Source organism: Glossina fuscipes, unplaced genomic scaffold (assembly GCF_014805625.2).
Source record: "Glossina fuscipes isolate IAEA_lab_2018 unplaced genomic scaffold, Yale_Gfus_2 61, whole genome shotgun sequence".
NCBI lineage: Eukaryota > Metazoa > Arthropoda > Insecta > Diptera > Glossinidae > Glossina > Glossina fuscipes.
The window spans coordinates 538,016-565,045 of record NW_023998433.1 but is presented as its reverse complement, the minus strand read 5'-3'; the positions used below and the strand labels follow the sequence as shown (position 1 = coordinate 565,045).

Here is a 27,030-nt window from a genome sequence, read left to right as displayed (position 1 = left end):
AGTGATCAGAAATTAAGAACACACTACTACCTTCCCCTTTTAGACTACTACTAATGTTTGGCACTGTTTTCAATATTTTAACGTTAAAGTTAAATCTTTTTGTTAGCCTCAATAATTAGCAAAATTGGCCCAAGGTTTTAATAAAATTATAAAAAAACGATATATAAGTAAATCAAAAAAATGATTGTAACGGATTGTTAATTAATGTCTAAGTGAGCTTAAAGCAACTAAGCACAATCCGTTGCCGTAACTAAAATGGAGGATGTTTTTTGTTTAGCAAAAAATCTTTTTATTTTGGTCTTTACCTTGTATAAAAATCTATAAGGTAAGGCCATGTAGGCACCAATTGATTATCGTATAGCAATGCAAATAGATATATATATGGCTTGACTTTCCCTTCATAACGAACTCTAATATATCTAATGGAAACTTTTCTCATTTCAACAGAGGCAAGTGATTCGTATAAAAAAAAAATTCAATCGAAGTCGAATATTCTTTTTTGTGGAACAAAGAATGAATACAATATTTGGATTGTGGGAAGTATAATTTGAGCAGCAGGAAAGCATGACTTCTATTAGCTTTACTAAGTCGTTTTTGAAAAATTCTGACACAGTTAGATGATCCGAAGGAAGGAAATTTCGTCAGTTAGAGTGAGATTTTGTTGGTTTTCAAATGTTGCAAAAAAAAAAAAAAAATTAAAAATCTTTATTTTTAATAAAAGTTTTTTTATAAAAATGTATATTGTTTACCTAAATTAATTTGATATTTTCCTGTGTCACGTTGCTGATATCTGTGTATTGTTCCTATAAAGGAAGAAAAAAATAAATGGAAAAATTGTAGATATCAAGTTTTACGAGAAGATTTTAAAAGATTTCTTGTAGACAAAAGAAAATATAAATTTTATTTTCTTTTTCTTTGTTTTTTTTTTTTAATGATTATCATACAATGCAAACACACAATGTATGTAATGAAGGAATTCGTTTGAATATTATCGGGATTAGTCAGCGAAAAATCGTGGAATTAATAAATGCTAGTAAAAAAAAAAGAAACAAGAAATATCAAACCGCTCTATATTGAACATGAAATAAACTTTTTATGGAAAGAAAATTTCGCAATATCAATGAAACTTCATTGAAACTACATGCAAATGAAAATGTGCTTTAATAGATCATGCCGTTCTCATTGCATACATGAATATACGCAGTTTAATGAAAGGCTTCGCACTTCACAAAGCTAGATATGCTGATAAAATTGAAAAAAAAAAAAACTTTTTTTTTCTAATGATATTTGATTTTGTAACTTTTTTTTTTTAAATTTCTAAGGATAAAGTTGTCAAGTGACAGCTCAAAACAAAATTTGATAAGTAAAATTTCTTAAGTGACAGCAGAGTAGAATATAGAAAAAAAAATTTGTAAGATGTCAACGATAAGTAATTATCAAAAACTGTATGTTAAAGATTTACAAAAAAGATATGATAGATTTTTGATACCCACTGCCCTAAAATCGTTTGTGATAATTATTTATCGCAAGTACACCACCTAAGCGATCATGAAAATTTTGACAATGAGCTTTTCGCACATTCGTAGCAAATATTATAGATTTGTCTCTTACTTTTTTTTTTAGAGGTGTTTTTGTTTGGGCTGATGAAGTTCACATTTTGTTAGGAAATCTTGAATGGCTACAGTACATTTTTATACCGATATTTGGGTCAATTTCTGCTTCATAAGCACTTGCAATGGGCTCACAGTCAATAGTACGTAACCTTTTATTAACTCGGAATTTTGTAAGGCACATAGACATAAGGTCATGATTGAAATGAGCTCAAAATCTTGAGCTGATTTACTATCTTTGTAATTTCTTGGATCTACTTGTCGCAGAAAAATACATATATTTCACGCATCAATATAAAAAGTGAAATTAACGACTTTTACTACTTATGCAGATAATGCGGGAGATTAAAGCTTTTAAGTTTTTTTTAAAGTGTCTCTTGAAGTACTTGTATATAAGAGTTCTCCATATATACGTAGATACTAAAAAATTGGGGCAATGATCTGTAAATGTCCAAAAAGGTATGAAAAATGTATATATGCACGCCACTGAGATTACAATATGAACAACATTTACATTTCAAAAATTTAAAAAAAACTATTCGTTCATTTTGATTTGTCAATCAGTGAAAATCCTTAAATGCATTTAAATTTTTGGAGATGTATATGAATGTTGCTACAAACAATATTATGTATTTAAAGAAATGGACGATGGAAGAAACTGAAGAGAGCTGACTTGTAAATTCATGAATTCACTTGAATACGCTATTCTTAAGAAATTATCTTACATGTACTTGAATTAATAGGAAAATTTTAGTAACTTTAAAAATTGAGCTTGGATGACAGGTGAGATTTTAATTGGAGTCAAAACAAATGCAAAAAGTCTTTAGAATATTTACCAAAAGCATTCTACTGCCTTCTAATGAATAAACTGGCATAGAGATGGATATATATAAACATATGCATAGACATAGTTTCTATGCACCATTAATTAAGCTAAGTTAAACTAACCGCTTTGAAGAAAAATGGTTCAGATGTCTTGTGAGAAAAAGTTCGCATCCATAGAAATATCAAGTCATTTTCTCGTGTCTCAATATGGATAGAAACATATTAAGAGAAGGGAGCTTCATAGCTCTCAGAGTAAGAAGTGCTCTTCTAAGTAATTTAGGGCATATAGAACTAATTAATTCGAACAATTAGAAGGCTGCACATTTGAAGAAATTACTTACGGAAGAATGTACGAAAATTGCACGTATTTTCAATGCAATTTTCAAAAAAAAAAAGAAGAAAAAACGAAAACGTTGCATAAATTTACAAAAAAGATGCACTCTATACCAAAAGAATATATCAAGAATAATACCAAGGTGCGTCAACTTTTTTCATCAACGGGCCAATTTTAATCTTCATATCTTGGCGAGGGTCAGAGCAACATCCAACTATTATTAAAAGCATGTCAGTCTGCATCAATTTTCACCTATTTTTAAATAGTTCATTTTATAGCCTGATAAAAAAAAAAAAAAAAAACACATTTCACAATTGATAGCTACACCGCTGAGCCGATAATGAAAGCAGATACAATCCATTTGGAGCACTGTTTTGTGCGAACAGATTGAATTATTCGAAATTTTAACCATAGCAGACCGGTGGTTGCCCACGCTTGCGCAAAACTAAAATTTCATTATTCCACCTCCTACTCATTGCTGATTTAATTCAAGCTAAGAGGTCACGATTAATGTTAATCAATGAGTAAAAGAATTGAACAAAATCTTGATAAAATGTAATCAGTCAATTTTTTTAAGACTTTTGCATCATAACATTTTTTTAAAGAAATAAATTTTTTAACTAAAGTGAAATGAATATTCGCAACTAAGACTTATCCGCTTTTGTGTGCCAATGTGTCTATACGAGTGGTCGCGAAAGCTATAATATCGACCTCAAATTTGGCAGAAACATGGGCAGTTGCTAAATGCAAGTTGACATTGAAAATGAACTGAGCCAGTCAAAGGACATGCTTACAGTAAAGGGAAAATCAAAACCATTTCGGTTTTTCTAAGCAAAAATAGGTGGAGTTTTGATCATTACTCTTAAATTATGAAAGATAGAAGGCTGAAATTTTGCAAATTTTTTGCCATTAATATTCAAAAATGAAAGAAGTCGAGGACATTCTCATAAAGTTTTATTTATTCTAAATAAAATCTGTTAGTAACTCACATAAAACTACTCTCTTCTAAAACTCTTTCATAGTGATAAAGTAATAATACCTTGCTACCGCAGCATGAGGAGGTAGGGTACACACAATTGGCATTCGTATGATAAAATGAATGGTGATGGGTGTACATGATTCTGCCCGAACCAAATATGATTTCCTTACTTGTTGTATTTCATTTCCATTTATTTTTTCATAAAAGAATTTATGTAAAAAGTTTTATATGTCGTCAAATGTTCTTCCTTTCCTTTTTTTTTTATTTTTGCGTAAATACTTTGTGTCAATACGTTGTCATTAAAAAGAATTAGATCAGTATACCATTGCATGAGAGGAGATATTGTTTAAGTATTTGATTAAATATCAGAGTTGATTAACTTTATTTTAGGTTCTCTTTCTACATAAACTTGAGAAAAATTCAATAAACTATGCGATTTATTAAATTCTTTGTGCGACTCATTATTGGAAAAAAAAATAAAAGCAAAAAATTATTAAAAATTAAATAAAATTCAAAAACTAGATGCTAGAAACTAGAATAATAAACAAGAAAGAAAAAAACAAATTAATTATAATACGAAACATATAATTCAAAATATATTTTAATAAACAAAAATGTAAGGGATACAAAGGGCTCAGAATCTATGGAAAGAATTTATAGAATATTCATAGAGTTCAAATTTTAGTTACGCACTAAAAATCAGTTAGTAAGACATCTTGCGAATATGATATTCATTCATGTCGAAAATCAAACTTTTCATTTATTGCAACAACTCTGTTATTGCTATAATGAAAGCAGTGCCAGAATAAGTCAGTATACCGTCTTAATGGAAAATGATTCATTTCTTCGCTAAGTAAAATCTCGTCTTTCAAATCATTTTTTCACAAGCTTTTGATGCAAAAGGTTTAGTTAATACACTCTTGATGTTGTTTTATCGACTTGGAGATAAATAAAGAAAGATCAATGCATTTTGTATTGCAAAAAAATTTATTTTCATTGGCAATTTTGATCACTTTGACTTTCAGGTGGAAGGTTAGGACCCAGTTGCAAATTATTGCTGTTATTCAAAATTATCAAATGAGTGATCGGTATGTTGAACTCTACGATCATCACGGCTGAGTTAGAAGGGATGACGGTATCTATTACGACAGTTAGGAGTTACCTTTAACGAGGAGTATTCTCTTCTCTCTAAGTCGAACTAAAATAGTGCACTGATTGCGCACAAATGAAAAATAGCGAAATTGGGGTTGACATTTACGATCCGAAATTTCCATGGCCCATACCAAGCAGACATACTCCTCTTATATTTCAAGCAGAAATCTATGCAATTTCTGAGTACGTCCTCGAATGCTGTAGAAAGCAATGCAAAATATAGCATATCTGCATTTACTTCGACAGGCAAGCTGTTTTAAAGGCCCTAAAAGGGAATAAGAACATTCAAGCTATGGCGGGAATGGCATTCTTAAGCTCGGCGACTATAGATATGTATAAATAGATATATATATATACATATATATATATATATATATATGTACATATATACATGACCTCAAATCTCAAATGCAGTAGAGTTTTGAATATAGACGAACGTATGATCTAAGTTATCCGGCCTTTAAATCCATACTCTGGAAATTTATTTACATAACATATGTAGACAATAAATAAATAAATGACTATATTTTTTTTAACTTCATTCTTCAGGGACAGATTTAAAATCCCATGCATCGCTTTTTTATTCATACGATTACGAGGAGTTTAATTTAATCTAATAATACGTCAAGTCGAAGAGACTGCATTGCATTTTTTATACACGGGCAGCCCAAGCCAAGTGCTAAGGTCTATTGTACTCGCCCAGATTTATGATTTTTTAAATTCTAACATTAAAATGTTACCTGCAATCATTGCAAGGTATGTATGTATAAAAATCGATATGATATAATCCCATTTTTCGGAAGTAGATTGAGAAATGAAATGCATATCTTTATAAAGAGACATTCTTTTTCTCTATTGTTGGAAAGCTTGTGAATCATAAAATAAGCGTAGAAAGAAAATCGACACATGCACGCATCTATTGATCCGTATATATTCCGGAAAGGCAACACCCACATCCCTTAAGCTTTTTTTAAATGTGTGGTTTCCGAAGAGCTAATAACTTGCAGCAGACTACATACGTTAACAGTTTCAACAAAATTATCAAAGAAAAGAAAATGGATACGAGTAAAAAACCGATATTTAGTAAATATGTTACCTATAAGCACTTTCACCTGCACGCAACGCTTCATATTACCAAACGCAATCTTAATACTTGAAGCCTGTTATTGATTTATGCTAAACAAAATTCTTTAATTCATTATTGTTTGCAGTATTTAAAGAAAAAATCCTTTAAAAAATTTTAGGGGTTGAACTCTTCACTTTGCACATAAATTAAAAAGAAAAAAAGGAAAAAAAAAAAAGAGGAAAAAGAGACTTTTTTACAAGACTGTCATTTTGCAATAAAACAAAAATTTGTCACTTATGTTTGCAAAGAAATAGCGGAAGAATGCAAAAAAAAAAGTCAGTCAGTGAGTCTCTTCAATAATCATCTGAGTGAATGAACGAATGAATGTGAATGCAATTGTCATCGTCATCATCGTGATTTTATATATATCTTCTACGCTTCAAACTCAAAAAGCGCCATTAACTTTGCCTGTGTTTACAATCAAGTTGTATGTTGTGAACCGTAAAAAAGGAAAGAAAACAAAGCGAAAGAAAATGGATACAAACATGGAGGACGGTCGATATAAGTCGAATTTATATTGGCATACGCCATAAAAATTTCTCTAATAGTGTTGCAAGTGAATTTTCGACATGTATAAATCGAATTTATATTACCATCCCCTAAGCAGATACGCGATCTTTCAGAGAAACTTGCATCTATCAATGATTACGTTTCTTTCCAATTCTATAAGTCACAAAATTATGAAGGATTTCATGGGTGTTTTTTTCAATAGATCTGTTTTTTAAGAAAAGTATTCGCCGAATTATTCATTTGCTATTTTGCATGCAGAAAACAAATGCATTTAATTTTATTTTTAAGGCGACAATACGAAATAATTCTTTTCCTTCTAACCGTATGATTACCAGAGATCTGTCGATTTGTCTTTCGGCAGACTATACTGATCGGGAATGACTTCAAAATTAACGAATTAATTAATTTTGAAACGTTTACAAAAACTTTAGATTATAATAAGTATTATGTTTTAAATGCGATAGGAGCATAGTGAACAGAATTTGTCGCTTTGGATTTCATCTTTCATCTTATACGCCAAAAGTCGTCAAAATAAAACACTTTATCCCAAAGAGTTAAGCTATTCGGACGAGAATAAACGAGACTCATGCCCTGCGTCAGACTGTATTAAAAAGGAATCGCTTACTGCTAAGCATATCATCGAACGAAAAATGATTTGATCAAATACTGCTCGTAATGGACTTACTTGAAGTGGATAAGTAATTAAAAGTGAAGTGATATAATGGAAAACGAGTAATTTAAGTTAGGGCCTGTGTAAGTTCGGGCCGTCTCAAGTTTTATTGTAATACGTACACCATAAATCATTTACCTTCATTTCTCTCACGCTTCACTTTTGTAGTCCAAGTCACAATTTGTGTAATAGAATAGAATAGAATTTTAGCTGCGACCTGTAAGCCCTCAAAAATGATTTTAAGGGATTTATATAAGAAAGAAGAAGTTCCTTAGAACATTTCAGAATATTTATTTGATTAAAAGGATTTTGAAATTTACTTGATTTTCTTTTACATTCTGAATCGATTTATTTAAGTCCGTCTGCCTATTCATTCTGCATCTGTAAATCCCAACAAAATTATAATCTAAGTTTAAAGTTTACATTCTCTGGTTTAATATGATGTTTAAAAGTGACTTAGCTTAACCTCCTTACAGCATAAGTTGCGCAACCGTGATTTAATTTGAAACAGGGATAAAGGGACTTGGATGTATGCATATAGGAGAATATTTATGCTTTTCAAAACCTTCAATACATGTTAATCTTTGTTGTTGACAAAACTATGGATTCTCATAATAATAACGAAGTATTGTTGATTTTTTTCATTCATTTTATTTGGTGTTATTATTGATATTTTAAATTGTTTACACACATATTTAGCGCAAAAATACTTTAAAACTTCCGGTAATTGAAATAAGCAAGCGAAAAGAAAATGTATGAATTTATTCTTTTTTGTTTTTTTTATCGCTCTGAGATTTCTTGCCTTACTTGCATCCAAACGTTACATATTCTTGTAGCTTTGAATACATCCGTTTTAGTCCCTACTGGTATTAAAATTAATATTAAATTTTATTAATCAATGGAGATGTAAACGTAAAAAAACAAAAATCTTAAATCTGTTATAGCCATCAATTAATAAATGACATGTGTCGTAAAGTAACATAGATGCGTCATCGTTATCTAATGGTAACTATGTTGCGAAGCAATGGTAATTATACAGAGAATTACTTTTGTTTTTCAAGTGATTAGTGGTAAATTTTATTTTCATAAATTAGTCGCAGTTCGTTTACACGTTTTACTTTAATTCCTACTTAGAAATTTAATATTTTAATGACCTCTCTTTGAACGCGCCAACAACTTTTTTACTTACTTCTCTCAACCGACATAAATATCATTTTTCACAATTTCATAAAGAAAGAAAGAGAACAATTTTTTTTTCTTGTTTTTGTTGGTTTTTTTTTTTTTTTTGTCGACATTTTCTTTGACTTTTCTCTTAAGTACTTTGAACTAACAGCGCTAAGGGAAACCAACCAGAGAGAGAGAGAGAGAAATCAAATAAAACAAATTGTGTTGCAAAATGTGTTCAAAACAAATACGTAAGAGCATCTTGTCGGTGTAGTGGTAAATGAAATTTCATGATGAAGAAAAAAGAAAAAGGAAAAAAAACTTGATATATAAGAATTTATAAGAAGTGTGTAGGAGAAAACAACAACAAGAAAATCGATTTTAATATATACATATATTTTCTTCGCATATTTTAACCCCTGGACTTGTGTGAAGAACGGCAAAAATAATATTAATATTAGCTTAAGCCGAATCCTTTGATAGCCACGTTTTATTACTTATCATTATCATATATGTAAGTATTATTGCTATTATTAATTTAGCCAGAGAAAAAAATTCAAAGACTTAAGTCTTTTAAGTCTCTTAAGCACCTAACTAACGGCTAACGACTTTATTAAAAACTCTACCGCAATTGAGATTCGAACCCACGACCATTGAGTTGCTAGTCGAGATTCTTCTTGCCTTCGTCGGATATATATACTTAAAACACTTTGCAGTTATTGCATTTAATCTAAGGTTTTCGTTTTTCTTATTTTTTAAACTAAAAATTACTTACTTACTTAATATTTACTGTGTTCTTCTCTTTATCGAGCTGAACAATGGTTGAACCATATCAACGCGAAAGATTTATTTCCCCGATATTTTACATATATGTATATATGCTGATAGAGAATATAGTGGTTATCATGAAAGGATTGAGAAAGTTTTATTATACTGTTCGGTGAGAGGTGAGACATGATTCGAAGAATACTTTAAAGTAGGAAAAGCAAAAAAAAAGACAAGAATAATATATCCCACGGTTTTAAGACTTCACTTTTGGTCTTCATTGATAAATGTTTTAGATATTTATGTACGAGAACCTACACTTATAGCAGAAAATGCAAGCAGTTGCCTGACAACAAATATATGTTTTTTTATTAGTGCAGTTGATGTTGCTTTATTTATTTATTTATTTTTTGTTTAATGTGTTCTGCATGTATCAGTTGTGATAAATAAGACTTGTATAATTTTTGTTTTTACACAACAATGGTCTCTCATATATATTACACTAAGGCATTAAGTTGTTAATATTCTATGGACTCATCACGGTAGACTGTAAAGCCGATGAATGTACATCAGGAAAAGTCATACTTTTACTTAGAAGAGCAGAATGTTTTCGCTGAATGAACCGCAACTATAAGCCTGTATCCTTATAAAAGTCTAATTTTAGTACCAGAAACAGAACGCTTTAGAATTTTCTCTGGTTGTAGACATTTCTCTTTTCATATAAAAAAATTTCTAAATTATTATTCTTTAGATATCTGTCCTAGGTCCAATCCATTATCATTGACAGAATTATTTGTTTGTTTTTTTTTTTTTTTTTTTTCATATATATTTTGAGCCAAATTCTGGAATGTTTTTATATGTAGCCTTATAGAGAGTACGTACATATTAAGTGTATTTTTCCCATTTATAAGCTCAGAAATGCGGAATAAAACCGCATCTATCCTTTGCATTTCTATATCGAATGTTGCTCGACATCATATTCCATACATCAACTCATATGGTGAGCTCGAGTCGGGTTTATATTATTTAAAATTATAAAATTTTTTTTGTTCCTTCATCCAATAAATGCGACGAGTTTTGAATACTGATTCAATTCGTAAACCAGATTAGAATTTTCGGAAAGCTATTACTAATTGAGACTAATCTTTATGTCTTCTTTGCAAAAAAAAACAAATAAAGGTTGCGAATGAAAGGAGTTCAGTATATACACTCTTGAGACTGGGCACTGATTGATAAATTGATAACAAACCATTTATCTATTCATGTTTCAGGCTGGTTGCCAAAATGTAAACCTGATACTGATACTAAGGCAAGTATCGAATTCAAACTTCCATAAAAATATTTTTCAAAATCATTTAAAAATTCTGCCTATAAATGGACTTTATTCACCAATAAACGTACTAAAATTCGGAAATGCTTAGCAATTTTTCTATTCTACATCGCATACGACAGGGGTATATTAAGTTTTTACAACATTTAGAAGGAAATAAGAAAGATACAGAATCATTTTGTTAGCTACGGTGGTAAGCAAGTCTGTTCCTCTATCCATGTGTTTCTCTCTTAGTGCTGGCTGTTCGTGCAATATTGTTTTCAATCTGAAGTCATTTCAATCGGCATATTTCAAATGAAATTCCTTCTTACTGTGATATGTTTCGCTTAGGGTCGAGCGCTATGGATTTCAACGAATCATTTGTACAAACATACCCCATAGAACAATATACTTTGAAAAGGTTTTAGACAGAAAAATCGTATTTTGGGATATTAAACATATACATATATATAGATAGTTTGAATTTCTAATGCCTTTTCTATATAAAAGCTGTTACAGAAAATAACACTTTTTTTAGTGTTTCGTGACGAAATTTTCTGTGGTTTTCTCTCTGTTAAATTTGAATCCAATTAGTCTGATTTGCAGGCTTTCTCCCATAAACGGCTATTCGGAGAAGTAACTTTTCATATGCAGAAAGAAATAATTTTCAATATTTTATAATGAAGACGGATAAAGAATTATGTTAATTGAAGCGATCGGTATAGATTATTTAATAGTTGGCCTTGCCCGACTATAACGATTTAATTTGTTTATTTATACAAGTTGAAAACGCTATGGTAGTAGGCTGCCCATCATTAAATACCCTACACTACTTCGTTTAATATAGTTATTCATATAACGATTTTTCAAAATAAAGCTTCATAAGGGGAGTGATTGAAAAATTGGTCCATGTTCAACCTTGCACCAAAACTTGTTGATGTAGCAAATTTCATTAAAATATTTTAAAAATTACGACCTGTACGTTCAAACAAGGTATACAAGACAGACAGATAGACAGACAGGCAGACAAGCTTACGTTCAGAAAATTATTGCAAATCGATAGGTATACAAAAAGTTGAGTCTATCTCACGTCGTTTTGGGAGCTGCATCCGACAAAACTTTATGCACCTTGTATCACAAGTAGAGTGGGAGATAAGGATCTAAGTCTTAGTTGACTTTTAACTTGACACAAGATTGGGCTATTTAGGAGCTAGTGATTAAAATTTTTCTTGACCTTAAAATTAGCAGAAAATGTGTTGGTTGCAAGAACACAGTGCAACACGGAGAGCATAAATTTACAATTGCTATAATGAGCAACGTACAAATTAGATTAACGACTCGAAAGAGAATTAAAACTCCACGTATTGTTTGAAGACACTTATAGTTCGATAATTTATGACGATCCTATTATATTTTACTCAGAGTGTTTCATCTGCTTAAAGATTAATGTTACTAAAGAACTGGAAAAACTAAAGGCTAAGTACGCAGCCAAGTGTAAGCACAAATATTGCCTGATCATATTTAAACAAAAAAACTGTAAGCACATTGCTTGATGATTTTTGATGAATTTCCAAAGCTACTAGTTGGTCGTAATAATTTCGGAAATAAAATAAATCAATTCGAAAAACGAAATATATAATAACTTTACAATATACTTTCAAGAGGACATTATGGCAAATATCTGGTAAGAACGTATATAAAAGTTCTAAATTAATAACGTTTAAAAAAGAAACAACGTGATTCAGCGTTCAACCAGATTTCCGATACTTTTAAAAACAAACAGAATTCGATTTAAATCGCCAGCCACGTGTACATTACTTTCTTCGCGTTTCCATCATACATAATTAATGTAAGTTGTTGCTTTAACGTATTGTAAAAGATGTGATACTAACGTTTCGCGTTCAAGGTTAACTATCATTTTTCCGTTCTCATTCCAAGATTGTTCCTTTTCAACTACGCAGTGGAAAAGTGCGAAAAATTAGATCAAATACATCAGAATGTTGGTGGGTTTTAGATGCTCTACTACCTTCCTTTGCTACTTATTTGGCTGTTTAGTTTTGTCTTGCTAATCTAAGACTTACGAAAACCTTAAAATATTTAGAAAATATATATATAATTTACATTTAGCCTTAACATCTAATTAAGTAAAATATTGCATTACATTTTCAGTCAACAATTTCATTGAACAGGTTTCAAGTTAACTGGGCGGAATTTGAACATTATTATATATGGAATTCTTATAGCTAAATGTATATACAGACATAAGTGTATACAGACGTAGATATAAATATATCTATGTTCCTTCATATTCAATTAATACATGTTTCTTGTCATTTGAGGGTGGATTTAGCCTTTCTTTTTTCCTTTGTTTTTTGCCCCTTTTTATAAAGGCATTGATTATTTTTCACTTTTGCATGATTACAGAAACGCAATCTTATCTACGACTGTATTTACTTAACATGGCGAAACGATGACGAAATGGTTTAGTTCATTTAAGTGAATGTAATGCTTTCAATTCTGTCGCTGTCAGCAGTAGTTAAAATGAACTTTTTCAATACCCCTTACCCCTTCAATGAACGTAAATGCATTACATTTTTCATTTCGTCTGTACTACTCAAAAGTATCGATTGTGTATCCTACAAAATCTTACTGCTGTAGTGATACTAAAGATATCATTGCTGTAGATGTTGCTACTACTATAAAGGCATTATTATATTATATATTATTTACTATGTGTTATGTATTATATACGGCATACTATAGACACATTCTATACGCTACGCTGCTTGTAGTACAGGGTACGTTAAGTTTGTGTGGACGTAAGTAATACCCTCGTGGGCGTAAGATAGACCCACCTCTTATTATGCGGATCGATTTAGAATATGATATAAATCTGTGTGCCGGTTAAATATCTGTCCATGTATTTTCGTGTTTAACCTACACGACGCAACTTTTAGAGATAATTTAATGAAATTTGGTGCACTGACGTGCTTTAACCCGAACGTGAATGCTATTGAAAATGGTTCGGATCCGTCCACTTTTTCCATCATTCCACGCAAAAAAAAACAAACAGCAATTTTTAAAATTTATCGACAAAAGTCGCTTGGTAATAGTATTTCGATTTTCTATTACATATTAGTAGGGAAAAATTTGTCGCGGAAGGATCAATTTTTTGAACTTCCTATCACATAACCGTTCCCGCAAAATCTGAATCCTTCAAATGGTAAAAGGGAATAATTTTCAACGTTTCTTGGTGTAGGTTGGTTTATAACATTAAATTGCTAAAGAAATAAACTTCGTGGAGTTTGGACTACGCAGGTCTGTTTTTCGGATATCACTGCAGACAGGCATTTGCAGGAAATGTAAACCCTTACATTCCGAAAAGGTGTAATTGGTAATATTTTATAAAGAAAATTAATTCATGATAAATAAATAATCAATAAATTGGCTTAAAAATTAATTTGGTCAAATTTGAACCACATGCGTCTATTTCTTTGACTTCACTCCATATGAGATTTCTCATGAATAGTAAGTCGTTCAATATTTTTTGATGAAATGATGAAATTTGGTCCATAGTAGCAATTTAGCACAAAAATGAACGGGAAGGAATTTGGATCAAATAAATTCAGTTAATAGTCCCCAACATATATAATGGTTGTCATGAAAAGCGAGAACTTATATACAGAGAGTTTTCTATGAAGGAAACCGAAAAATAATAACATGCTCGTGCAGGAAAATGAGTGCAGCAATGTGCTAGGCGAAGTGGTGTGGAATAAACTGGAATACCTTCATCTATTGTATATACGTGACCCTCGTATCAATGTAAAATTTTAAATCGATTTACGCAGATACGTTTGCTAATGTGTTGATTCTTCCATTCATCTGTTTCATCAAAATATGTTAAACGTGCAAAAAAACAGTTTCCTAATAAAAGTGGAAGAGTTTAAATAAGGGCGAAAACTTTTTGCTATGCGAACGAATATTTCAATTTATGTATAATGCTATTTGTATGTCTTTCTGTATTCACAATTGCATCAAAATATATAAATAAGCGGCGAATATTCAAGATTCACCTCAAAGTGAACACGGCTTTCTTATCTTTCCTTGTCCTTCTAAGCAAACCAGACAGCATGTCTCCCTTGAAAGGTAAATATAACGTGGAAAGGTGTTGATAAGACTGCTTTTGTGCGCATAGATTTATACATACGAACATATATACGCACAAATATTTATTTGTTTATTTGTTTATTTATTTGTAATTACTATGCTGACCTAAAAGTGGCATATGCATCGAGAGGGCTTGCGTTCATGTATGCACAATATACTATAGTAAGCATATGTGTTCGAGAATAATGCCCAATTCTCATTTCTATTTTTTAAGGTCATAAACGAATGCTCGATAAACAAATTTTACGCAGCTATATTAATTTTTGTATTTACTTTGTAACACTAAGAAATACATAATTATTTTTAATCAAAGTGAGAGTTAACTATTTAGTCATACTTTTGCCCGCCCAGGGGTCCCTTTGTTCATCCCTGAACTCATCTCGTACGGTTCGTTTTTTCTTCCACGCCTTCAACTTTTTTTACCTTTTTATTTTAAGCTTCATCTGTCTGAACGGCACTTATTCCGCCTCACCTCATTTACCTGTTTTTTCTATTGGTCTATTTTTCCGCCTGAGTATTATTCATTCTTCTCGTCCGTCTGTTAATTCTTCAGGCGATTTTTTTATGTCTTTGTCTGTTTATATGTACTTCCGTTCATACGTCCATTCCTTTGACTGCCCGTTTATTGCTACTCACATCCGGCGATCCCTTCGTCATTCGTTAGTTCATCACCGTGTCTCAACCGACGCATTCATGGTTGGCATTCTTTTATCATTTAAAACATTATAACCAGAATATACCTTCGTGGCATTAGCATTTTACATATAAAGAACTCTTTCAAAATTTTTTTTTTTTTTTTTTGTTCACTAAAATATTTACAAGGAAAATTGAAAGCTTTCTCTTTACTTTATGTCCTTAAGGTTGTTTTTGTTAACGACATAATATGAATGAGGATTAGTAAGAGTAGATGCTTTAAAAGTTTCTGTTTGGCTTAAAGACAAAAATTTACAAAACATTTATTTTGCATTTGTAGGCTTTTAGTAAAATGCCAGCCAGCATAAAAAATAAAAATTTTGTAAAAGTACAAATAAATTTTGAAATAAATGCATACATGTTATATGAATTTAGGGTGTAAGCAAGCTATGACAAATAGTACAAAGGGAACATGTCCTTGGCCTTATGGAATATTTCTCATGTATTTTTCAATAACGAAAAAAAAAAAAAAAAAAAAATAACGAAACGCAATAAACAGGATATAAATGAAAAAATATTAAAAATAAATATTTTGCTTAAAAATTCTGTGCACATATGCATGCTGGTAAACAATGTCTATCGTTCATTAAGCCTGAAGTTATTGTTATTCTTTTGTTATAAGCTCTTACAGATGCACACAAATACACATTTATATATTGACATGTATATATACGTAAATCTTCTTTTACGTATATATGCATACGAAAGTCGGAAGGCTTGCACATAAAGTAAAAGTCTTTCGTACAAATTTTTTATTGGGAAATTCGTATTTATCTGTAAAAGGAAAACATGTAAACATTGGCCCAGACATTAACTGTCTGCATATGCTATGCTTACATCTATATATACATACATAGGCATGTATATATAAATAAGCGTTGTTTTTTCACTCACTTTTTTTTTACAGATAGATTGGCTTGCAGCCAAAACTTACTAGAGAGTGGATTGAAAAAAAAAAAAAAAAAAAAAAAAAAATCGAAAATTAAAAAGCAAGGAAAAAGAAAATAATGGTAAAAATTTTAAATGACCATTTATAACATTCGTATAATGAAAGTAAGAGTTTTTATATTTCCACAACCCCTCCTCTCTCCACTAAGTTCTCTTTCGAACCCGTCTCTATCTATCCCTTTATGTTTTTCTAGCGTCATCTATCTATATATAAAATAGATAAACGTTTTCAAGCACGAACAATTCGTAGCAATATTCGAAATATTTATTCTCTTGAACTATAAAAGAAAGACAATTGTTGATGGTTTATTTAGTTTAAACTATTAGTCAAACATCAATAACATAAAAATTTATATTATTATTATTCAAATACTTATATAATATATATAATGTATATAAATTTAAATATATACTGCATATATATTAGCAAGCAGAAAAATGAATGCAAGTAGAATTAATTTATTACGTGATTTGGTCGAACTGTATCTATAAAAGGTATACCAATTTTTTTTTTTTTGTCTTTCTTAGTTAACACAGAAACGTTAAATAAATTTCGGAAAAGTGAATTCACTTTATTTTGTGTATACAAAGACTGAATTCTTTCCTTTCAACTTGAAGACATTTCGTTTAAATATTAGGGCAATATAGCGCACTTAGTCGTAGCCACGTTGAGTGCTGCTCGTTCGGTAAAGGCATAACACTTACCGATCTAGCATGCACTCACCAGACTGTTTTTTTTTTTTTTTTTTTTTTTTTTAAACCATCAAAAGTTCAATACGTTTTATACGTTTAGGGAACATTCTCTGAGTGATTCAGTATAAATTAAAAAAATAATCTTTGATTGAACTATTCATATCTCCCTCATTAAGAGAACATATGCCGTGCGTTTATCAGCGAAGACCTAAGAAGCTTAACGTTCAAGCATTTTATTAGGCGAGATCTTTCAAAACAACTCAACATTACAATGCTCCGACGATTTTAGCTACTCTATCTTTCGGATTACACATACATCCTAAATTACCATCCGATTTTTCTCAGTGCTTTTTTAATACTGAAGTAGAAGTATCGAGACAGTGATTGCAGCTCACAGTCACACTGCAGTACAGACCTGAGCAAATCCGGGTATTCCATAGTAGCCGACTACACAGAAAACAAGTCTGCAAGCAGATGACCCTCGACACACTTGAGAGGCCTATAAAGTGAGAAGAAGTCATTGATGATAACTTGTCGGATGAGCAGTATAAGAACCAAGTAGATCGACATATGAAGAGACGCTCAATGAAAGATTATGGTTGGGGCAGAACAAAAACCAAACCGAAGTTTAAAAAACAGGATCTTTGGATTTAGTTAGGCTTCAATTGCCTGCAAACGACACATATGTTACAAAAATTTACAAATATTTTCATTAATCACGTTTAGCTATCTCTATCTAATCGCGTCTAATTGTTTAAGTTCATGCAAAAAAAAGGTCCGCAAACAAAAGGTGTAACATGTAACTTTGCTTTCGCGGTTTTCCAACAGCTAGCTTCAACGAAGAAATGGAAATAAACAGATGCAGACAGTAAACTTGACGTTAGTAAGACAAAAAAAAAAAAAGCAGTAACAGCAACAAGTTAATGGCAACAACTAATATAAAGGGATCAGATAGTAACCATTAACTTAAACTAATTGCATTAGTCGATTTGTGTCCGCACCGTAAATCTATTCTCGACTGGAAATGCCAGTTTACGAACCAAATTCTCGTCATTTGCGGAAAGTTTTCATTTTCTGCTTCGATATGAAGAAGTTTGCGTTAGATGTTCATCGAAAGCCTTCAAATACTTACAGTGATATCGCTGTTAATGCAAAATTGTGCCACGAGTAGTTTCAACACTTCAGGAATGGTGGCCAAACCGAATATCCACATTTCAAAGGCCGTATTTTATTAATGCGTTTAAGCCGACCATTGAAAGACAAACAACGGCATTACATTGAAAGACAAGATGAAGTGATTTTTCAGCAAGACAATGCTCAAAAGCATGTCGCAAAGTCGGTGAAAACATAATTAAAAACGTTGAAATGGAAATTTCTACCCCAACCACCACATTCTCCAGACATTGGTCCCTCTGTTTTTCATTCGTTTCGATGAATCGTACACGGCTTGCCTAAGCGGCACTTTCCGCCTTATGAAAAAATTCATAATTGGATAAATACGTAGCTCTCCTGAAAAGATGAGCGGTTATTTCGACGCCCGATTCATCCGCGGCCCGAGCGAATGGAGGCAATAATGAATGAGCGCTTGACAATATTTTGTTTGATAAAACTATGATGGGTTTCGAATGTTGAAACAAAAAGGAGAACGGCGGAAACGCATCTATGAATGACGCGTAATCAATAAATTCGGTTAATCACTAAGGCGTACGCAGCCGTAACAGCAGCCGTAAATTGTTTGATATTTTGCATCTAATTGACATGAAAACACAGCGTAATGTAAATACGCCGATTTATAATTTTTTATAAGACGTTTATTGGTTTGCAAGTTGACGCTGGTTCAGAAACCCTCGGCGCCCATATATTATTTCCCAATTGGATTGTGATTGAAATGAGCAAAAAAAAAAACGGAAAAGAAAGAGAAAAACTAAGCGAACGCTAATGATATAACTTGAACGCAAGTAATCTAAAATGGGATCGTTCTAATGAGGAACCAGCATATATCGTCATAATACTTGACCCGAATAGAAGCACAGTAAATGCTATATCTACTATAAAGCTATACATGCATTGTATAATTTTTAAGTAAATTAAATTTCTGAATATATGTTTCTGAACTTTTCTTAAAAAATGAAAAACACAATAAAAAATGCAACCCGAAGCCAAGAAAAATTATTAAAAGTTATAGCTAATCATAGACGTTATTGCTTTGGATAACATATTTTCCTACATATTTTCCATTATAAAGTGGCAAAACCTTTGTTTTTAAAGAAAATTAATTAAAATATCTTTTCATCTGTCTATCTGTTTGATTGACAAATTAACTGGGAATAGCGTAAGTGAATCTTATAGCATTTATTTGAGGGGTGTTTCTAATTGTTAAAAATGCGATGAAAGGGTAAAAAAATTGTCGTGACAATGATTATAGACGATATTCTTACGTTTTATAAATTTGAATTGTTCTCATAATGATTGAATGAGTTTTTACAAAAAAAACTTTAAAAAAAAGCATTTTTTATTTTAAAATTATTTTCAAACTTACTAACGTGTTTGCCATAAATATTAGGGGAGCAATCAAAGATAGTTTGCGTTTTTGTACATACCTGTAAACAAAGAGATGAAAAAATTGTTTTAAATAAGGAATCATTAAAAGCTTTTAATAGAATTGTTATTCAGGGTGTTTTTCTTCTTTTTTTTTTAGATCAAAATGTTTGACAAATTTTTTTTTTTAATTTATATAATTGCCATTTGCTATGTATGTATAGGGTATTTTAATAAGAGGTACCTTCTAAATTTCAAGCTATACTTCGTTTGTCGCGACGATATTTGATGAAAAAAAAGCATAAGTTTTCAAATATTTATGCTGCACAATGTGTGTTCTAAAACAAAGAGGTGCGTGTTCTATTTTTCTCGGGAAATGTTTGCGTATATACCTATTTTGGCCAATCAGTGGTTGTTGACGTGTTGGGCAGTCCAGGCCTGGCATTGTCAGACAATGCAGATGCTTTGGCCCATTTTTTTCACTCCATCTTACATAGCTCGTGAAATTTGAAAAGCCGCCTCTTTTTTGAACATACGTCACATATTCGCTGATTGGAGCAGTTTATTGAAAAAAATAATGAGTTTTTAAACACAATTAAACAGACACCGTCTCAGAGATAGACAACACTGCAGTTCCTTAACTCTACATACTTTATGAAATCTCTGATGTGTGTACTTATACATTTGATTGCTTTAATATGACTTACGCGATAGATGTAGTAAAAAAAAAAAATAAAATAAAATTCAAATGACATTGAGCAAGAATCTTCTGATGATCCATGGAAGTTTTAATGCCATTTGAACAATCTTTCATTCTCTTGTTTAAAAATTTCACAAAATAGTTCAGTTAGTCATACGATAGATAGATAATTATCTCGAATAATTCTAATCATTGCCTATAAAGTTTGAAAAAATTTACTCTAACTGTATTCATTGGTCGCCTTAAGAAAATCTATCACTTCAAAAGTTTCAAAGAATAGCTTGTTGTCTTGTCGTGAAAACGAAAACATTCTTCCTTGATCATTACAATTTCTTCTGCCCTGTTTACTACAAACTTTGCTACAAATTAACAATTCCATAAATCACATACGAGTACAGGAATCACATAAAAATTAATGAGGCGATATAGAAGTGGTATTTATACATATATATGTCGGTAATCCGTTTATACATATACACATACGCATGTACCCATGAAATGAAATGTTTATACATTAATAATAATTATAAGAGTCAATTAAAACGAAATAAAACAAAATAAAAGGAGCTTATGACTGATTTAATTAACAATAACAAATTGTATTATTATTATTATTATTACAAGTTGTATTATTACTATAAAATTCGTGAGATTTTAAAAGCAATAAAACAAAACAATCAAACAAGCGATATATATGCCTTTGAGAGCGAATTTTTGATACCTATCAACCAAGCGAAACATAAGATTTTTTTAACAGTGCTATCAATTTAAAAAAAAATATATCTGATATCCAATATGTCCCTCTAATTTAATTTGAACATTGGGCTTACGTTTTGAATACGTTTATCTTAATAAACCAGTTGCAACTATTTTTACTAAATAATTTAATTTCACATTTATACTAGATACGGGCATGAATTTTATTAAATTATTTTTTATTTTATTTTATTAATGAACTTTTGCCAATGCTATCATGAAATCAGTCGAGCACTGCCACTGTAGTACTTCTGAAATTTCAATATTTGAACCAAATGAGTTAAGATATTTGCAGACCTCTTTTGCACTCAACTTTACATTATTAAGACTGTTCAGTACAAATGAAGACAAACGATGTGAATAGCTGATTAGATCCGGGCTATATCGTGAATACTCCGAAAATTCCCGGCTAAACTTTTCAACTTCTTTCTGGGCCATGAAAGACATATTGGGTTTGGCATTGCCATGATAGAAGAAAACTGTGTTTCCATTAAACAATTTTTCCCCCTTTTTTTTTGATTCGCTATAATGCAATAGGGTTGATTTGTGACACCAAAAATCAGAATCAATAACTTGATCACGTTCTAGAACCTCATAAATCAAAATTCCCTTTCAATCCCACCATATACACAGTATAAACTTAAGGAATATTAATTTCGTTTTTGAAGTAGCTTATGATGGTTTCCTCTTCTTTGGGTGTTATCGTTTTCCAGTAATGATTCACTTGAAAAGTTACTGCCTTTTCCTTTTTTGTACGATTTCGATTTAGAAAAGTTCTGATTTGCTTCCAAAAAAGCAAGTCGTCTAATCCATTTTTGCGCGCTTTCTAACGAACCTCAAATGGGGACGAACCCCATTACACGCACACACACGCAGACATTGAGGTCCTCATTACTGATGAAGGAGCTGAATAAGGTTGTTGCTGCGGAAGATTTTATCCCTTCTATCGTAATCCTAACCTATTCAGGTATAATCCGATCCAAACAGCCAACACCTATTCTGTTCATGACCTTTGTCGGTTACATTTAATTTAGATTATTTTAAATTTATCGTCAGCAATTATCGGCTTTCAAAATTGTTTTCCTTCACAAAGTTCCACTAAACTTTACTAACGGAATGAAAAAGTTTAAACATTTAATTTTTTTCGGTTTTTAAAGGCTGCCCGCCCTATTATGCTACAAATGGTTTCAAATGTTTGCAAACAACTTTGTTTACATTTCTTGCTACATAGAACTTTTTAAATTCAAATATTTGTTACACTTTATAATGCATTGGCAATGTTCCCATTGCTATTTGTTGTCATTTATTATAGTTTAATGGCCGGATAATATCTTAAATTTGATATTTTTAATTTTTAAATTTTTGATCGATTGTCGATTTCATTTCTCTTTGAAAGAAACTTCCATTTACTTATTTCCTACATAATATATAATTGTGTGCTTTGTATCATTAAGAAAAAATAATTCGAAATAAATTAGACTCGGCTCAAAGAAATTTATATTGAAAGTAACAGATGAAATGGATTATTATAAATAAAATGCAGAGAGCTAGACAGTAAAAGCGTTTGAAAAAGTTGCATATCATTTGCTAAGTATTATTGCAAAGTAAACTTTGCCCGATTTATACGCTATTACCGACTTCAGTTCAATTCAGGAAACGAGAAGAGGAGAGTCAAAAAATGATGTTCGACTTTGGAAGAATTTATTTCACCCAACACCTTGTTCATAAATGGAACCCGTATCGAAAAAAAAGAAAATAAGAATAAATAAATAATTTTGATACTGTATATTGTGCTGTAAAGGATGGGTGTAGCTGTGGAATCTAGATATATATATATCTGTTGTAGTTTATGAGTAATGAGGAAAAATCCAAATCAAACCTTGTGGTTTTGAAAGGAGATGTTTTCGCAATTTTTGTTGTATGGTGGGGATGTGCTTCGACCGTCTCCGTTCTTCTTCAGTGCCAACCTGCTTTGAATAACTTGCAATTTTTTGAGCCTCCTATCGTTCCTTCGAAAACTAAATCTTTATATCGAAATTGGTTCATAATAGTAATTGACATACAAATCTATCTTATCGAGTTTGGCCCACTTAAGTTTATTTTTTGTGAAACACAGCTTATGAGAATTCTTACGAAACGTAAACGTTTATATGGTAAAAAGGCCTGATTGTTAATTTTTTTGTGATAAAAAAAAATTGCGTCTACTTCTTGAATGAATGGTAAGCCGTTCGGAAACAGGCTTCAGTTTTTTTTTAAATATATTTGACAAATCCGTAAATAATATAGAGCTTTATGATATTTATATATTCATTGGAGTTGGTGTGAAGTAGTTCTTATTATGTCCGAATTTCATATATTCCTTAAAATATTTAAATTTTATTCGTCTTAGTTAAACAATCGAAGTTTAATGACACAGATAACTGCTAAAAAGAAAATTATATTCATGTAGGGTCAAATCCCCCCAAAGATCTGACCACTCCCACAAATGATCATTTAGACCAGATGTCCGAACAATAGCAGTATCCCAAGTTTAAAATTTTTTATGAAAAATTTTTCTTTTAATGTGTTTTACCTATTATAAGTACTCTTATTTATGTGAGGTTCCATCAACTACCAGTCCAAGTTTGCTAAGTATTATGCTAAAGTGCATTTTAATTTTGAATGTAGAAGCGTTCAGAAGCTCACTGTGATTAATAATGAGTACTATGGTACCTATGAAATTACAAAAAAATTCACAAATGTAGCCATGTACCTGCAATCTTACATAAATATCACCCGACATGAAGTAAGAAATAAGGAAATCTGAAAAGAATTATGGTATACTTGTGTCAATGTAAATTTGTGTTCAAGCTACAGGGTGCAATTCTTGAGATATTTTGATGAAATTGGGTAGGGTGACGTGTTTGGATCCAAGGACAAACGCTATTAAAAATGGTTCGGATTGTTTCAGTTTTTTGACCACTCCCCATACAACGTCATATTCTGAAAAGTCGTTACATGGAAAAAAATTAAAATTTTCGAGATTTCTTGGCAAAAGTGACAAAAGTAATACTATTTCGGCATTCTATAGTGATATGAAGATTTTAGACCAGTTGGGGCAATTTTTGAACACTCTCTCATCTAACGAAAACTAAAATTCATACAACATAAAGGTATAATTTTCAATGCTTCACGCTAAAAATTATATACAATGGTAATTTAACATAAAAAAATTAACTATAATAAACTTGGATCATCTTTGCCTATTTCTTGTATCCTACCGTAAAAAATTGATCCGTTGTAGGGCAGAAAAGTATAAAGTTTAATATGTCGTAACGGAAACTGACCCATAATATTGTGGTAATTTAATACAAAAATGAATTCTACAAAATTTGTATCATCTACGCCTATTTGCTTCATGTAAGGATTAAACTTGCAGTACATTGGGTTGCGTTTGGGCCCCGCTTTCCCATAAATATGCACTTGAACAATATACCTCCATATAGAAACAAGATGCAATTTTTTTGTTCTTGAATAGAAATAAGAATTGTGTTTGACAATGTGGTGTAAGGTATTTAATAGTCGACGATGCCAGACTATATTGCTCTTACTTACTATAAAAGCCTAAAAGTATCAGTTTTCACAAATCCTCTACAGTGAAATTAGACGTTCCAGATTGTGACTTGCTTTTACCGCAATGTTTGAAAACAAATGAATACTCATTGCTTATACGTAAATACGTGAAAATTCATGTACATACATATATATATGTGTGCATATCAAGCACTCAATAATAATAATAAAAAACGGAAATGAGTTTTATTTAGTTAGGCAGATTTGTTAGTAAAAATGTACGCGTGTATATGTGTATAGCCCCCACGTTAAGCAATATCTCAATTTACCTAATTTTTTACTTTTAAGTGATATACGTAAGAGAGCAACTGCAACAATAAAGCGTTCTAGCTATCTTCCTGGCAGATGTCTAAACATTTATATATGTTTGCTTGCAAAACATTACAAACACAATTTTGGGAAAGAAATTCATATGAAAGCTTTAAAATTTTCTTGCAATAATTACAAAGTATTAACACATTTCATGCAAAGTTTAAGGCATTGTATAATTATACTTTGCACCACATGTTGTACAGAGTGTATTAAGTTTTTCGAATATACATAATACTCAGAAAAACTTAAGGAAGACCCATCTTTTATTATAATATGTCGATTGATAAAGAATCAGTTTTTGTATCGACTTAAGTTTTTCTGCCCGCCTAAGTGTTTAATGTCTGTTTATGGATATATTTTTTGCCTTCAGCTTGCAACTCACTATTTCGATTAACTTTGGCACCATGACGTATTTCGGTCCAGAATTGGAATTGCGTCTCGATGAGCACTCCTCATATCAAGTTTTGTCGTTATGTGAAGAGGAGTTTGCAATTTTTAAAATTTCTTCGTAAAAATCTCCGAGTTGTAGCATATTCTTATAATTACGCAATACAAAGTGATGAGCAATCCATATCGCGACCTAGAAAGATATATTGAGCTCGCCTCCAGCTTTTGGATCGTTATGAATTTCATCACCTCCCGCCTTACCGCCAAACAGTGTTCAGCGTTATAAAGTGTTCGCCAATCTTCGCTATCTAATCCTGCAGATGACCGTGCATTCGCATAGGATATGATGGGACGTTTACTTTGTCTCGTCGCAGAATCTGCATTAATCAGTATCTGAGGTATCAATATTTTTCAGGTGGTACCTGTGTTAGTTTTGGTCCGAGTAGAAGCCAGTTACGAGACGTATAACGCTCTTCCGTAATTCGAGTAGCTTGTGTGTTATGCCGGAGGATTTAATAAATCCTTTAGCTTGTCGTTGTCCTATGCTCTGCTCCTTTGGCTTGCTGATTTTTTCTGAGTGGTCATTACGATACCAGCTTGTTGATGTGACGAATTGGCACACCACAGAAAGCTTTCGGACCTCTCATGGCCCTCCGGCATCCCCCGTCTATTAGGCGATCAAGCCTCTATTTTGTTATGCTACTTTGAAGGCAGAAATTTGAGGGGAATCGGCCAATTTTTTGAATCTCCTCTTATATAACCCTTCCCTTTACATGGCAGAAAGGTCTAATTTTCAACATTTTTAAGTGAAAGCCTGTCCAAGATAGTTATTGTATACGTAATATTGCAGCACCAAATTTTGATCACGTGAATGTATTTTCTCGAGCTCAATTCCCAGAGAGACTCTTATAAAAAGTAAATCTTTATATAGCAACTAAAGATTGCAACCTTATTCTGGTATTGTCAACCGTCGATTGTCATAAAATTAATTAATGTATTTGCTTGCCAGCGGTTTTGCTCCATTTTCTCTCTAATTTGATATTCCGAAGAAAGGCTCACAATTAAGCACTTCACATAAGAACTTTTCGCTAAAACAGCTAACAGTTAATTTGTGAAAATTGCAGATTGAAGCAGCAAAAAAAAAAAAAAAGGTCACAACTTTAAAAAATTAAGCAAATTGAAGTTATCGATAGAATAATTAATATATTATTTCGTGTATATGTGCAAATCGTAAAAAAAGCTACCGAAGAAGCACTCAGGAGCAATTGCGATATTATATGACGTTTAACGAAAGACATCCAGTTCGACAAATGCACAGCAAATGACAAAGTTATAAGAAGAATTGGCTGTAACTTTAAATTGTATAATCAAGTCTACGAGCGGAAATGAAAAAGGGCAAGAATAAGTGATTATACAGAAAAATAATATTTTTAAATAAAGTAAATCGTATTTTTCAATCATTGAACCATTGGAACAACGCGCTGAGGTATTTAATGTAAATATAATGTGTATATTTTGATGAAATAATTGGAATGTGTGAAGGCAGCCAGTTGGTCCAATTGTAGCCTTCATATCAAAGTTTAATGCGAATGAAAAATTGATTATTAAATAAATAAATAAAAAAATTATATAGTTTTCATATACCCCTGCCTGCCTTTACTTAAAACTTCTGTAGAATCATATAAGAACACTGTATTGTGTTATTATAATGAAAATGTTTAGTGACGTCGCGTTCAAGGTTACATCACAAATATGAGATGTTTTTTGAAATCATCTTCAA

At 31.4% G+C, this 27,030-nt stretch overlaps 1 protein-coding gene across 6 annotated transcripts in view; it reads right to left on the bottom strand.

Annotated features, from left to right (window-relative positions):
- LOC119638011 (tyrosine-protein kinase Abl) overlaps window positions 1-27,030 on the bottom strand; it is a 102,584-nt gene that overhangs the window by 26,901 nt on the left and 48,653 nt on the right. For 4 of the 6 annotated variants that reach the window (XM_038034527.1, XM_038034526.1, XM_038034529.1 and 1 more), the window contains exon 3: window positions 750-803. The exons of the other annotated variants lie outside the window; for them this stretch is intronic. In XM_038034527.1, the coding sequence (XP_037890455.1) occupies window positions 750-803 (54 nt within the window). The remainder of the gene's footprint in view (window positions 1-749; window positions 804-27,030) is intronic. 6 annotated transcript variants of the gene reach the window in all.